This window comes from Triticum urartu, chromosome 3A (genome assembly GCF_056163025.1).
Source record: "Triticum urartu cultivar PI428250 chromosome 3A, HENAU_Tu73, whole genome shotgun sequence".
Taxonomy (NCBI): domain Eukaryota; kingdom Viridiplantae; phylum Streptophyta; class Magnoliopsida; order Poales; family Poaceae; genus Triticum; species Triticum urartu.
This window is the reverse complement of record NC_141875.1, coordinates 413,789,873-413,805,386: the sequence shown is the minus strand read 5'-3', so window position 1 is coordinate 413,805,386 and position 15,514 is coordinate 413,789,873. Positions and strand designations below refer to the sequence as shown.

The window sequence follows — 15,514 nt, the reverse complement described above, 5'->3', positions numbered from 1 at the left end:
GGCATCAAGATCTATAGAGATAGATCAAGACGCTTAATTGGACTTTCACAAAGCACATACCTTGACAAAGTTTTGAAGAAGTTCAAAATGGATCAGTCAAAGAAAGGGTTCTTGCCTGTATTACAAGGTGTGAAGTTGAGTAAGACTCAATGCCCGACCACTGCAGAAGATAGAGAGAAAATGAAAGATGTTCCCTATGCTTGAGCCATAGGCTCTATCATGTATGCAATGTTGTGTACCAGACCTGATGTGTGCCTTGCTATTAGTTTAGCAGGGAGGTACCAAAGTAATCCAGGAGTGGATCACTGGACAGCGGTCAAGAACATCCTGAAATACCTGAAAAGGACTAAGGATATGTTTCTCGTTTATGGAGGTGACAAAGAGATCATCGTAAATGGTTATGTTGATGCAAGCTTTGACACTAATCCGGACGATTCTAAATCGCAAACCGGATATGTGTTTATATTAAACGGTGGAGCTGTCAGTTGGAGCAGTTCTAAACAGAGCGTCATGACGGGATCTACATGTGAAGCGGAGTACATTGCTGCTTCGGAAGCAGCAAATGAAGGAGTCTGGATGAAGGAGTTCATATCCGATCTAGGTGTCATACCTAGTGCATCGGGTCCAATGAAAATCTTTTGTGACAATACTAGTGCAATTGCCTTGGCCAAGGAATCCAGATTTCACAAGAGAACCAAGCACATCAAGAGATGCTTCAACTCCATCCAGGATCAAGTCCAAGTGGGAGACATAGAGATTTGCAAGATACATACGAATCTGAATGTTGCAAACCCATTGACTAAGCCTCTTCCACGAGCAAAACATGATCAGCACCAAGGCTCCATGGGTGTTAGAATCATTACCGTGTAATCCAAATTATTGACTCTAGTGCAAGTGGGAGACTGAAGGAAATATGCCCTATAGGCAATAATAAAGTTATATTTAGTATGTTGCTATTGCTTTCTTCATGACTTATACATGTTCCTATGACTATGAGATTATGCAACTCCCATTTACCGGAGGAACACTTTGTGTGCTATCAAACGTCACAACGTAACTGGGTGATTATAAAGGTGCTCTACAGGTGTCTCCGAAGGTACTTGTTGAGTTGGCGTATTTCGAGATTAGGATTTGTCACTCCGATTGTCGGAGAGGTATCTCTGGGCCCTCTTGATAATGCACATCACTATAAGCCTTGCAAGCAATGTGACTAATGAGTTAGTTGCGGGATGATGCATTACGGAACGAGTAAAAATACTTGCCGGTAACGAGATTGAACTAGGTATTGAGATACCGACGATCGAATCTCGGGCAAGTAACATACCGATGACAAAGGGAACAACGTATGTTGTTATGCGGTTTGACCAATAAAGATCTTCGTAGAATATGTAGGAGCCAATATGAGCATCCAGGTTCCGCTATTTGTTATTGACCGGAGACGTGTCTCGGTCATGTCTACATAGTTCTCGAACCCGTAGGGTCCGCACGCTTAAAGTTTGGTGATGATCGGTATTATGAGTTTTTGTGTTTTGATGTACCGAAGGTAGTTCGGAGTCCCGGAAATGATCACGGACATGACTAGGAGTCTCAAAATGATCGAGACGTAAATGTCGATATATTGGACGACTATATTCGGACACCGAAAGTGTTCCGAGTGGTTTCAGATAAAAACTGGAGTACCGGGGGTTACTGGAACCCCCCGGGGAGTTAATTGGGCCTCACGGGCCTTAGTGGGAGAAGAAGAGGGGCGGCCAGGGCAGCTGCGCGCCCCCTCCCCCTCTAGTCCGAATCGGACAAGGAGGGGGGCCCTTTTTCCTTCTCCTCCTCTCTCCATTCCTTCCCTCTCCTACTCCAACAAGGAAAAGGAGAGTGGGAGTAGGACTCCTCCCTGGCGCGCCCTCCTCCTGGCCGGCCGCCTCCCCCCTTGCTCATTTACATACAGGGGCAGGGGGCACCCTAGAACACACATCTATTCCAGCCGTGTGCGGTGCCTCCCTCCACCATATTCCACCTCGGTTATATCGTAGCGGTGCTTAGGCGAAGCCCTGCGTCGGTAGCAACATCATCACCGTCATCACGCCGTCGTGCTGACGGAACTCTCTCGTGAAGCTCTGCTGGATCAAAGTTTATGGGACGTCATCGAGCTAAACGTGTGCTGAACTCGGAGGTGCCGTACGTTCAGTACTTGGATCGGTCGAATCGTGAAGACGTACGACTACATCAATCGCGTTGTGCTAACGCTCACTTTCGGTCTATGAGGATACGTGGACACACTCTCCCCTCTCGTTGCTATACATCACCATGATCCTAAGTGTGCGTAGGATTTTTTTTTGAAATTACTACGTTCCCCAACAGGGAGAAGTCTCTAGAAATTCAGGGGCAGATTGTAAAGCAGGTAGTAATAGTTCGAAAGTATCTGTTGCACCGGTGCTTGTAATGCTACCGGTGCACCGGACGCTTTTTGCACGTCTAAAAATGTTTGGAAAAATCTGAAAAAATTAGCACATTGACACAACATCGATTTATGTTGTCGCCAAATTTCAACTCAAAATTTGAATACTGCTCGAGGTACAAAAGTCATAAAATCCACACTGAATAGTACACAATATAAGTTGGGTTTTAGATTTGACCCATTGTCACATTGATACTAATTTTGTCATTTTCTTTTATCTCGTGCAATGTTTTGAATTTTTGCGACAATATAGATCAATGGCATGTCAATTTGTTACACTTTTTTCAGATTTTCTCAAACATCGCTATACGTTTATGGTGTCCAATGCACCGGTAGCACCACCAACACCAATGCACAAGATACTTTTCAAGTAATAGTTTCCTAACACTAAAAAAAAGTATACAGTAGTTTCCTAAAAAAGCAGGAAAGAAACGAGCACAAAGAGTTTCGTTCTTTGGGTGAATTGTACCCAACAGCCTCCCACCCCAGTCCCCACTTTCAAGTAATAGTTTCCTAACCCTCAAAAAAAAGTAATACTAGTTTCCTAACACTAAAAAAAAAGTATACAGTAGTTTCCTAAAAAAGCAGGAAAGAAACGAGCACAAAGAGTTTCGTTCTTTAGGTGAATTGTACCCAACAGCCTCCCACCCCAGTCCCCACCCCGAGCCCGTGAAACCCTAGCGCATTCGTACGCCGGCGGCGATGTCGGGCTACCCTTTTTACCCGTACGGCCGCGGTGGCGTAGGCGACGATGCGTCGGCGATGTCGGACTACCCTTTTCACCCATACGGCCGTGGTGGGGTAGGCGACAATGCGGCGGCGAGGTACTCTTCCTACGAGATCGACCTCATCGCGGCGCGCTACGCTGGCGACCCGTCATCCTACCCCTACCCCTCCGCCTCCGGCGGATTCGACCCGCATGTCGGCGCGAGGCGACCCGCAGATGGTGAGAGCAGCCCATTCCCTGTTCTGCTAAGTGGTAGTGTTCTACTGCGTTTATTTGATAATACTACCGAGTTTTGCCGGTTACACCTGTGCGGCAGCATATTCGTTGTGAAATAAACGTCCAATTTCTCTGGCGTGACTGAATTTTTATATGGGTACGGGATCGAGTCCGAAAATATCAATTGGTTATGGCATTTGGCGCGCATTAACATGGCATGGCACTCGGCATAAATCATGTCCGCGTGTTGTTACTGCTTCTATACTATACATACTAGGATCTATGAACACATCACTGGTTTGTCGCATTATGCGAACCATGCAGCTACCTAAACCTAGGCATTTTCACTTAGAACACGGTAGATAGTGGATACGGAGAAAGTGTGTCAGCGCCATGTGCTTCTGCTTATGCAGTCATACCTGTCTCACAGTCAGTTTTTAACCGGTTCCTCAGCGTCCACACAAGTGAGACGTCAGGTCAAACCATTCTGTCAAGGATATGACTGGAGCAATTCTACACCACCCCCCCCCCCCCCCCCCCCCCCCCCCCCCAAAAAAAAATGCTCCACCGGCCTTTCAGTTGGAGAAGCTTCTGATAGTTATTTCTTGAGCAGCTTCTGCTCCTTTGTACACATCAATGCTGTTGGGGGGCTTATCCAAGTTGGAGGGAGCTATATGGCAGGTCCTTCTGGATTACAATGGGTTTCTAGGTGGTCTAGTTTCATGAGGGTGTCAACTTTTGGCCTCTAGAACATCTCAGGTCCTTGCATAGCTGGGCCTTTTCTGACATCTCATAATCTTGCGCGTAGAATAAGGTTAAAGTAGCATTATTGAAGCTTGAAAGAGGAGAAATTAGCAGCTGTACAAGAAAAAAGAAGTTTGGGTCTTACACAATTTACAGATGAAATGAGGATGAGCAAACCATATAATTTTTATGCTGGACGGCATAACTTCTTATCAGTTAAGTTAATTTCCTGGTTGTCGTCATATAGCGATTTTGTGCTCGTGCACTGGATGACCATACGTGTTTTTTTTAATGTTGCAGTGAGATAGAGCTTGAAACAGCTTTATCTGTAAATTTACGGAAAACAAAATGCAAGCCTATTTCGTAGACTTCGAGAGGTTGCTCCATGGTGTTCTGTATATGTGCCTATACAAGTCTAGAGGTGTTAAGAGATATTTTCCATGATGTCCTGTAAATGACCTTAGAGCTTCATTCTCAACTTATATTAGTGTTTAGGTTAGGAGTGTGAGGCTGATCAATATATTTGTTTCCTTGTTGTACCATTATTCTTCATTTCAGTATATTATTATTACCACTATTTATTGCTAGTATATGGTTTTCTAATACCACTAGCTTAATAAAGTTCTTTTGTATATCTACTATAGTTCTCTATCATCAATCTATTATGGGAAGCCATAGTACTATTGGGCAGAGTGATGCATTTTATTCTCCGAACACTATGGTCAAACGCCCTAGGCTTGAAAGCAGCCTTCCTATTTATCCACAGCGACCTGGGGAAAAGGAGTGTGCTTTCTATATGAGGACCAGAACATGTAAGTACGAAGAAACCTGCAAATTTGACCATCCACAATGGGTTCCAGAGGGCGGGATTCCAAATTGGAAAGAGGTGATTATCTTTCATTTTTTTAGGTCTATATATTCCATGTCAATTTGTAGTAAGCTATTTTTAAAGATGTATATGTTATTTCCAAAATCACAATTGTATTGCCATTAATTGCTTGCAGTGAAAATAATAGATAGGGTTTATCACACTAGTTTACGTGAGAAGTACCTTTAACCCATAATTATATTGCCAAAATTTTCTAACTTACCTTTCTGCTCTTTGACAAACAGAGAAGTACCCCTCCGTGGGTGTCATGGCAGAAAACACATCTAGTTTCAAAACATGATTAGATATTCCTTATCGGTGGTATAAGTATAGTAGCAAATTTAGTTTGTACTGGAATACTAGATCAATTAATTTACAAATTACAAGAGGAGACGACGCAAGCAGAACAGAGAGGGTGTCTGGGTGGGTGGGTGTGTGGGTGTGGGTGTGTGTGTATGTGTGGGGGGGGTATGATGCGATAGATCGAGGTAGGCAGGGGTCATATATCTATTTCACGTTGGAGCTTTTGGTGTTTTGGATAGGAACCTGTTTAATAGTAGAGATATGGCAAATTAATGAATGCTGTTGGAAGAAAAGGTAAAATATCTGTTACAGTGAACTAAATGGAAACCATCCATTTTTTTATAGATCATGATTATTTTATACTCCTGAATGGTACACTGGAATGATCTGGTAAAGGTACCTTCCATTCCAAGAGCTCAGGTTGCAAGTGGGATGGGCTGCGGCTATCCCGCTTCTCGCTACTTCTGCCCGCATCATTATTGTTGACTAATGCGGCGGACGATGAAGTAGTTATGCGAGTCCCGTGGGCGCCGTCTAACCCACATATCAGGACATCTTCTATCTCGCTCGTTTACGCTGGGCTGTTCTGCTGAGAATTTCTAGCATCACATGGCACGATTTATTAGGTAGCATCCTAATTGATGGTCCTGATACTGTGTCCAACTTGAGCCCGCTGTGCCTGCCACCGTTGAAGCCGAAGGTGCTGGTGACGGAGGAGCGTGAGCAGCTGGCCTCGTTCCGCTCTGCTCTGAGTACAGCCGGACTTCGATTACTTTACCTTTATCACCCCCTGCCTCATCAGGAGAGCCAAGGAGAACAAAGGATGGCTATCCGGTTCCACCTTCGATTATCAGTCTCTTGTTTTAGTTTGTTTTCCTCACCGATTCATATAGATTATGCGGGCTATGCGGGTTGACAGCAAATCGCCGCTGCATCTGGCGGCGTGTCCGCAACATCCGCAAAAGCATGCATCCTCTCCAAGAGCCAAACTGGAATGGAATTAACTATGGGTATGGCTATTAGGTTTTTTGGGGGGCCGAGGCCTTAGCTCACTTGGTTGGGGGAGTGGATATACAACCCCCATCACCTGGGTTCAAGTCCTCACGGACTCCGATTTGGGTTTTATATACTTTGGGGGTTTCCCTTGCAGTTTTTTTCAATATTTTGTTTTTGCAAGGATTATGCTACCATTTTGTTGTTGAAAATAAAGGTAGGAGGCTAAGGGTCTGTTCTGAACCTCTCCCAACTCCATCAACTCCACAGATTCAGCTTCTCCATCCAGCTTCTAACCATTAGGAAGCGTTCTTAGCTTCTTGCAACGCTCCAGCCCAGCTAGGAGGTCGCTAGCCTGTTGGGCGCCATTCTGGGCCGGCTGGAGGCGGCCCAGTTCGGTCTGCCATGGGCATCTACATGAGCAGCACCATGGCTGCCAACGGCGTCGGGGCAAGCACCGGCGTCAATCCCATCGGGGCGATGTCTCTGGCGATGTTTCCTGCCTGCTGCGTTAGGTGCCGGTGGGGATGATGCTTGGGTGCCGATGGGGATGTTGCGTCGAGGTGGCGTTCTGGGCGGGAACCAGCGGGGATGGTCCTGGAACATACGGATCTGGAGGTGTATGGGGGCGCCGGCCGCTGACTGGGTGGAGCCGGCCATGGCAGCGGGGGTGGCGGCAGGAGTGTTAGGTCGAGCACTCGAGCGAGAGGGAGAGTTGTGATGGGGAGGGGTGGCGTACTGGGTCGGGATTTTCTTCACGTGTGGCTCCAAATGTTTTCTTTGGCGGTGGCAGTGTGGTTGTAATATTGGGCAATTCCTGATTCTGGCTTTCGTGGAGCTGGGCTTTTGGAGCTTCATGTTTTTACACCGCGATTGGGCTCACCTTCGTGAATCTAGCTTCACGGAGCTTAGGCGTTCGGGCCGGCTTCACACTCGAATTTTGTGGAGTCAGAAGCTGGAGAGGTTCAGAACAGGCCCTAATAGTTCTAACTTGCACTTTGAGGAGAAAAATGAGGCACTCACTGCTCGATCCAGGATCGAACCCGGGCAGGTGGGATGCAACACATCTGTAATCAGTTAACTGAGCTATGGCTCATGTCCACATTAATTGTATGACATATGCACATTCATCAAGAGTGTATTCATAAGATAACCCTTGGCCCGTCTCTTGCCATTTCATTAGTTGCTGTTTTTATCGTCAGTTCTTCTATTTTCCTCTTCATCATGCCAGGGATTTTAAGCTCCTTTTCCATCCGACCCCTTCAACGGTTCACCGTACTGACTCAAACCTTCGGACTAAATCATACAAGGATACATGTACTCTTTTACGTATCTATAGGACGTGCCAACTACTAACCTAAGCACTTGAATAGTCATATTTCATTCCTTTCTGGCTCATCATCATTGATACGGTGAATGTATCGCTTCATCTGACCTCTAGGCATACAGAACCCCCTCCCCCCCGGTCAGTTGACGTGGTCTCATCATGTTGGACAAATGGCAGCATGTATATTGCTCCTCTGGCAGTTCAAATTATTGTTGTCACTTGATACTAGCTAACTACCATAAAGATGAAAAGTATGTATTGATCGTTATAAGCCATCATGGTCTACTCAGTCCAATCCACAGAGGCTGCACAACCGTGCTCCTTCAAGCCCTGTACAGCACGACACATCTCCTTTCTTAGATGTTTTTAGCAAAAAGGTCAAGTTAATTTCTTAGGAGCTTCATTGTGTTCCATTGTTATTTTCTGTTGAGAAATGTGTAGGAAGGTGGAAATAAGGAGATGACTTTTAGCTAGTTTGTTTTTTCATTGTTGATTTTAGGAAGGTGGAAAATGGACTAGGTATGCAAGAGCAGGGTAGTGATGTACTAAGTACCACCAGGCACCAACACACCCATTCCCATTTATATAAAATAAGTAAATATATCTTCAGCATGTTGGCCTTATCTACCTTTTGAAGAATAAATATCCACACCCAAGTCAACGGGAAAAACATATAGGTCTGATGGTATGAAGTAAAACAATGCAATTTCCAGTTTTCATATGAACCACTTGCTTGAAACTGTCATACCTCTGATTTGTGTTCCCTTCTCAGTTTTGTTGTTTTTCAGTCTTTTGAGACCACCTGGCAATTGTACCTCGTGTCTTTCATTCCTCCAAAAGTTTATTTCGCTTGCTTAAAACTCATTTTACAGGGTACAAAGGCTGGGGAATCCTATCCCGAACGTCCAGGGGAACCAAATTGTCCTGTAAGCTAATCATAGCCCCCTATTCAGAATCTAGCGGACTAGCCAGTATGTTCATAGCGATATTCTTGATGGTGCAGTTTTTTGTAAAGACTGGTGAGTGTAAGTTTGGGTCTAAATGCAAGTTCAACCATCCAAAGAAAAAGGATGACAGAACAGTGGCTGGACCAGGCGATAAAGTAAGTTGTTTTCAGTTGCTAACTGGAGCCATCATAGTCTTAAATCTCAACGTAGGTTTTGTGCTTTGACTGCAGGAGTCTCTATTTTCTGCTAATTCTACCTTACCGGTGAAGCCTTCTGAGCCTTGTCCGGTAAGAGGCTACCCACCCTCTCTCTTTTGCTAACCGGAGCCATCATAATCTTAAATGTCAACATGGGTTTTGTGCTTTGACCGCAGGAGTCTCTAATTTCTGGTAATTCTACCTTACCGGTGAAGCCTTCTAAACCTTGTCCGGTAAAAGGCTATCCCCTCCCTCCCTCCCTCCCTCTCCCTCCCTCCCTCCCTCTCCCTCTCCCTCTCCCTCCCTCCCTCTCCCTCTCCCTCTCCCTCTCTCCCTCTCTCTCTCTCTCTCTCTCTCTCTCTCCCTCTCTCTCTCTCTCTCTCTCTCTCTCTCTCTCCCTCCCTCCCTCCCTCCCTCCCTCCCTCGCTCGCTCTCTCGCTCTCTCTCTCTCTCTCTCTCTCTCTCTCTCTCTAGAACAGTTCTGAATTGTGTTTCTGTACTTCAGCACTATGCAAAAGGCAAATGCAAATTAGGAACAAATTGTAAGTTCATTCATGCAAAGGATATGGAGCCACCTTCAAGTGGTGGAAATGAATCTGAAAATACAGCAACTGCTGAAGCAGCAGGGCACCATGGTGCAGTGCATGATTCAGTTTCAGCAAAGAAGTTAGCACCAGTTGCTCTGGAGCATAACTCAAAGGGCATGCCTATAAGACCAGTACGTGTTTTCATCAAGTGTTAAATTTTTTGTCTAGAGTTGTAAATTTTTGTTTTATACCTAATATATGTCTTCCGTTTATAAACGATATCTGTATGCCTGTCACTGTAATGCAAGATATATTTTTTAATCGTGCCAATCTGTTCTGGAGATTCCACGATACCAGTATATTTAACTAAAACTTCATGAGCATATACTATTGCTCTCGCTATAAGTTCTGTTATGGTAATATTCTGGAACTTCTCAAAATGCCGGCATATCTTGATGGTGTGTGTGTGTGTGTGTGTGTGTGTGTGTGTATTATGCATGCTATCTGGATCCAAGTGAATGAGCATCATGGTTGTCTTGTTGAATACCTTTTCTCTTCCTGTATTGCAGGGTGAAGTTGATTGCTCATTTTATATTAAGACGGGCAGGTACCATCTTCTTGAACAAATACCTTCTCAGTTGACTTTATTATGTTTGTGGTTTTGTGCATGCACTTGGGCCATCCTGATCTCACATTTCCCTTTATCCATCTACAGCTGCATGTATGGTAGAACATGTCGGTTCAACCATCCTGAACGACATATTCAAGGTTCGTTGTTTATGTTCAGAGGACATGATTATCACCAGCTAGCTCAATCTGTAACTCACAATGTGCTGCCCTGGTTGAACCGAACACTTAACTGTGCAATTCATGCTAAAAGTAAAGTTTAAATCCATAATCTAGGGATAAAGAAAAATGCTTTGCAGGGCACAGACAGTACTACTTCTACCATACCTGCTTTGCAGTCATATTTTGCTCCAAAAAAATCGGTCATGGAAGCTTTTGATTGAATATTCGTAGTTGAACCTATTCTTGCCACAAAATCTACACGGTCAATCTTTCAGCTGCATTCTGGGCCATGTCTGGTTGCACTTAGAATTAGACAGACGTACCGATTTTGATCACAAGCATCTTAAACATGAACCTTTTTGTACTATTATTACTGTACACACCTTTTTAATGTTGTTTTCCTGTGTTGTGCAGCATCTGTTGTCCCTGGCGAGATGCTAAATCCAGCTGTGAAATTCCTGCCGAGCTTTGATTTTCGCGTGACACATGTGCCGGTAAGGTTAAATGAAGGAGTTAGAACTGGTGCTGTGAAATACACAAACTGACACGCTCTCTTGCAAAATACAGATTGAACCTGAGCCAATCACCTACCCTCAGAGGCCTGGAGAAACTGTTTGTGATGTATGTACATAACCATCCGTGCACCAATTGCTGCAGCATATGCCCTATGAGTTGGACTGTTTTACTCATTTTACTTTGGTTAATGCAGTTCTATAAGAAGACAGGATTTTGTAAATTTTCTGAAAAATGCAAGTTTCACCATCCAGTTGATCGGTCTGCACCTGATTCCATTGCAAAGTGGGAGCCGTCTCAGCAACCTGTGACGCTTACTGTTGCTGGTTTTCCAAGGAGAGAGGTAACATCCAGAAATGAAATAATCCCCACTAGCCTGTTGATAATTCAGGATTATAAATGTATTGGGGGCTCTTTGTTGCTAAAACATTCCCTTTCGAGGCCGGGTTGGTGAAGCTGCCATTTTATTGTAGTAAGCCGTTGGTAATAGTCCTTTGGCCATAATGATCTCTCAATTACTGAAAACTAACTAAATATTTCTATGAGCTCGTACGGCTAGGAATGATGAAATTTTAGTTGGGACCCGACCGTCCGTTGGTTCCTGTTTTCGCTCTAATGATGATGCAAACTTGTTTTTTTTTCTTGTTTCGAAACGGAATGTTGATGCAAACTGGGTGACATGTAATATGCAGGATGCTGAGGCTTGTGCCTATTACATGAAGACCGGCGCATGCAAGTTTGGCGTCCAGTGCAAGTTTGACCACCCGCCCCTTGGGGAGGCCATTGCCAAGGTTTCGAAGCATGGAGAAGGAAAGGAAGGTGGAAAGAAGAAGGTGGTAGGACTGAGTTATGTCCTGGAAAATTAGACCCGCTCAAGTTCCCCGTCCCCATTTCCATTCCGAGCATGTTTCCGTCATCAGACCTGTGGTATAGTATAGTGGCAGCAGCACTGCAGGAGATAAAGCAGAGCACGCTGTGCCTGTGCGCGGTTGGTTAACGTTGTTACTCGTCATGGCTTTACTTAGTAGCTGACCTCTGAATCTGGTGTACCGTTGGTTCCTCGCTTGCGCGGGATAGTAGCAATGGATGTCTGGCTGGTGCAGTCGCCATGCCGTGGTAGTAAGGGTCCGTGATGGCTGGCATCTCTCTCGTGCATTGCATGCATGGCGTCGCCCCTGCCTACACATGTGTTTGCATTAATGGCTACCTTTTCCACGTGCCTTCTGTTGCGTCGTCCTTTGATGGCTGCAGCCGTGGTGCGGCGCAGCAAGGCAGCATAGGTAGGGTGTTAGTGTATCCATGTCGTACACGCGTGGCTTTGAGTGTATCCATGTGGTGCTCTGAATGAGGTTGCAGGACGATGCTAATCGCCGGGGAGAGAAAACTCAGCTTGCTATACATTGCTGGCCATGGCGTCCTTGTGGTGAGGATGATGCAGTAACTTCATTATCTTGTTGATGACGATGTTCTAGCCACATGATTTGGAGATACCAGTGGAGTGGAGTGGAGACTTCTGGATGTCTTCCCACTTGTGATGAAACTCTGGCCAAGTTTGTCGTGCACCCAACGCCCTCTTCTCGACCTCCTCTCCGGTCTCCAGGGAAAAAAGAGGAAAAACTAATCACGCGTTCATGATGTAACAGTAGGCGTTACAGGGAGGCACAAACACGCACAAGCGGCAGGTTTTCCCGGCAGGAACAAGGGGTCGCACCTGAGGCGAGCGCGACACGTCCCGTGCTTGCATGGATTGGACGATCAACAACTCCCGTCAGGACGTAGCGTAGCGAGGAGGGGCGGTTGGAGGAGCATGTAATGAGGTAGCACATCGGGGGCATGACACAGCAGGCGCCCTTTTGGATTTATTATCGCCTTTTTTTTGTTCCCTTTTGGATCAGTGACACTGCGGCCCGCTAATCATCGTACGTGCGGGTAGCACTCCGAGCTTGGGCTGCGTTTCGTTGTGCCGAGATTTGCACAACGGAACGGAGTAGAAGCAGTGGTAACAGCAGGCACCCGCACCCTCAAAAATCAAAACTGCGTCTCAAAAAAAAAAAAATCAAAACTGCGTCGGCCACACCCTACCTGGCTAGATTCGTAGCCTAGCCTTAGCCGCAGCGGAATTTCCCTGCGCTCGCTGCTCGCTCACTCACACGCACGCACGCTTTGTCGCAGCATGTAACTCGGGGAAAATTCTTGATTCTTCGGTCTTCGATGATATAAGTTGTACTCCCTCCCGTTTTATATACAAGACCATAAACTTAAATTATAGGTACCAAAATAAAATATAATACATTTTTTGTAACCTAATTTTTTCTCTTGTTTACTAGGATCATTAATACGGAGTATATCGCATGCATGCAAAAAAACTGAATGGAGAAAGAAACCGAGTGTCATTATGACTACATGCATGCAAGTATTAAACAAATTGCTATTACAAGAAAGCATCATTAATTTTTGCCTTGATTACAGTTGGTGGCTTTGTATAGATGCAAAATATATATTCTATAGTGGCCTTGTATAAGTAAATGGAGGGAGTATCTAGAATTTCTCGATTCTCTGCTCTTACATGTATATAAATTCGAAAGAATGGCCGGTGACCACTGTTACTCCCTCCTTCCATCTATACAGGGCCTAATGTGTTTTTCAAGGTTATCTTTGACCAAATGATAAAGCAATAATATATGACATCCAACTTATATAAAGCATACCGTCAAATTCGTATGCGAAAGAAGTTTTCAATGATATAGTTTTTACATTATGCATGTCATGTATTATTAATCTTGTTAATAATCAAATGGGGTCTTAAAAAACGCATTAGACCCTATATAGATGAAAGGAGTACCATTTTTCTTCCCAACTCCCAAGTTTTCAACAGATTCCCAACTCCCTGTATGTGAGCGAGCGATCGAGCGATCCCCACCAAAGACTGTACTACCTCACTATTAGGAGCACACCGTTTTACTCCCCGCCAACAATAAAGGAGCACATTGTTTTACTGTTAGGGAGAAGCCGACGCAAGGTGTATCTCCAGGGAGGGGCCTCAGCCTGCTACTGTTCACTCACCGGTTTGGCAGGCCGCAATCCCAGCCATGGTTTCTTTTTTGCGCCAACCTCCCTCTCAAAATAAATGACTCAACTTTATACTAGCTTTAGTATAAAGTTAGTATAAACTTAAGTCATTTATTTTGGGACAGAGAGAGTACAATATTTCTAAATGACCTTTTAGGACATCTAACGTCAATCCTCAAAAACACCCACATCAGTTCGGACCTAACTGTCTGGACCCATTATACCATCCACCGTGATACTCAATCGGTGTGTAGAGGGTCTGACCATTTGTGGTGGAGGCTTTGCAGGAGTCTGGATCGCCGCCACGTAGGACTCCAACACCTCCGACCCACTCAAACCCACCTCCCGGTTTTTCCACTTCGCCCTTGTCCCCCTTGCTTGCATCCGCACCCTCATCCTCCGACGCATCCGCTCTACCTCTTCGACCAACGCCCAAGCATTGCTGGCCGTCCAGCCCCCACCCACATGCCCGCCTGCCTTATACTACGTCGCCGTCCACCCAAGACCGTCCACAGCTAGGTACACTCCGCCCCCCTATTTGACGCCGTCCCTGGCGGACACCACACCCGGTCAAATGCCATTAAGCTTATTTTTGAACCTCATGTCATTTTTAGAGTAAGAAGGATGACGGGGTACTCGGTGGAGGAGGATGAGTTGTTGTGCAATGCGCGGTGGCCGTATCAACTGACTTCGTAGGCATGAGCAGAGGGGGAGGGGGCATTTGGCAGCTCGTGCATGGTTCATTCATGCGCGAAAGCACATTGCGCTTTATGACATGCATATCATCCATGAACGCAATGTCAAGTCGCTAGTGTATCGATGGTACACCATCCAGAACTCCATCATGAAGTTTTGTGGCGCGGTTGATCGGCTGGAGGCAATGTGGCCATTGTGCGCGGTAACCATGGAGACCGGAAGTGTTGCTTCTTCTTACTCTGCATGTTGATTGATTCAATTCATTCACTCAATGTTGTTGTATCCGTTGTATAGTCTGTACGCGTTGCCGTGATGTACTGCATGTGAGAGGGCAGATCATTCATGCACATACATTGTTGGATGGGAGCGGGATCGTCTGACGTACTACCACCTGACGTGGGGCCACTGATGTGTGGGCCAGGGTCCACATGCCAGTGTGCCAACGACACGTCAGGGGTGCCGCGTCCTGTTGGATGAAGCTCAAGGGGTAGTATGAGTGGGACAACATGATCCATCCATGAAAAAACTTGTTGAACATATGGTTGATCTCGTTGAATTTGAGTTATTGTTGTACTAGACATTTTGCATGCTATTTATGGATGATTTGTGCTATTTTCTATCCGATCTTTGATGAATTCCATCGTGTTTAATGTAATTCGTCTGGTTAATTAAAATCCGGCTTGAAATATATGTGGCTATGGTTGGATGGCCAAGTCCCCCTGTCCGCAGCCGGATGGTATCTGCTTTGGGGGTCAACGTCGGAGATGCTCTTAAAACTGAAGCGCATCACCGATCCTCAGGATTATTTATTTGCACATCTCGCCTCTTCTAGTCGTGCCTAATCGTTGGGCGGATCTGAAGGAAATATGCCCTAGAGGCAATAATAAAGTTATTATTTATTTCCTTATATCATGATAAATGTTTATTATTCATGCTAGAATTGTATTAACCGGAAACATGATACATGTGTGAATACATAGACAAACAGAGTGTCACTAGTATGCCTCTACTTGACTAGCTCGTTGATCAAAGATGGTTATGTTTCCTAGCCATAGACAAGGAGTTGTCATTTGATTAATGGGATCACATCATTAGGAGAATGATGTGATTGACTTGACCCATTCCGTTAGCTTAGCACTTGATCGT

At 45.2% G+C, this 15,514-nt stretch overlaps 1 protein-coding gene across 3 annotated transcripts; it reads left to right on the top strand.

Moving 5' to 3' along the window:
* The first annotated feature begins 3,061 nt into the window (after positions 1 to 3,061).
* Positions 3,062 to 11,722, top strand: LOC125544119 (zinc finger CCCH domain-containing protein 8). Of its 3 annotated transcripts, XM_048707695.2 has the most exons (13): positions 3,064 to 3,398; positions 4,784 to 5,025; positions 8,503 to 8,556; positions 8,634 to 8,732; positions 8,808 to 8,864; positions 8,951 to 9,007; positions 9,280 to 9,492; positions 9,871 to 9,908; positions 10,017 to 10,069; positions 10,505 to 10,584; positions 10,658 to 10,711; positions 10,800 to 10,946; positions 11,296 to 11,722. In XM_048707695.2, the coding sequence occupies exons 1-13, from the start codon at positions 3,155 to 3,157 to the stop codon at positions 11,467 to 11,469; spliced, it is 1,512 nt and encodes a 503-aa protein (XP_048563652.1). In that variant the 5' UTR covers positions 3,064 to 3,154; the 3' UTR covers positions 11,470 to 11,722. The 3 variants fall into 3 exon arrangements, with proteins under 3 accessions (XP_087403352.1, XP_048563652.1, XP_048563653.1); XM_087547226.1 differs by having other exon boundaries at positions 3,062 to 3,398; positions 9,871 to 10,069; XM_048707696.1 differs by lacking the exon at positions 4,784 to 5,025 and having other exon boundaries at positions 3,266 to 3,398.
* Positions 11,723 to 15,514: the final 3,792 nt, after the last annotated feature.

Coding starts and splice junctions, on each gene's coding strand:
- LOC125544119 (XM_087547226.1), top strand. CDS start 3,155: ATGTCGGGCTACCCTTTTTACCCGTACGGCCGCGGTGGCGTAGGCGAC. Junction 9,493..9,870: donor AGGGCATGCCTATAAGACCA/GTACGTGTTTTC, acceptor CCTGTATTGCAG/GGTGAAGTTGATTGCTCATT. Junction 10,585..10,657: donor TTCGCGTGACACATGTGCCG/GTAAGGTTAAAT, acceptor TGCAAAATACAG/ATTGAACCTGAGCCAATCAC.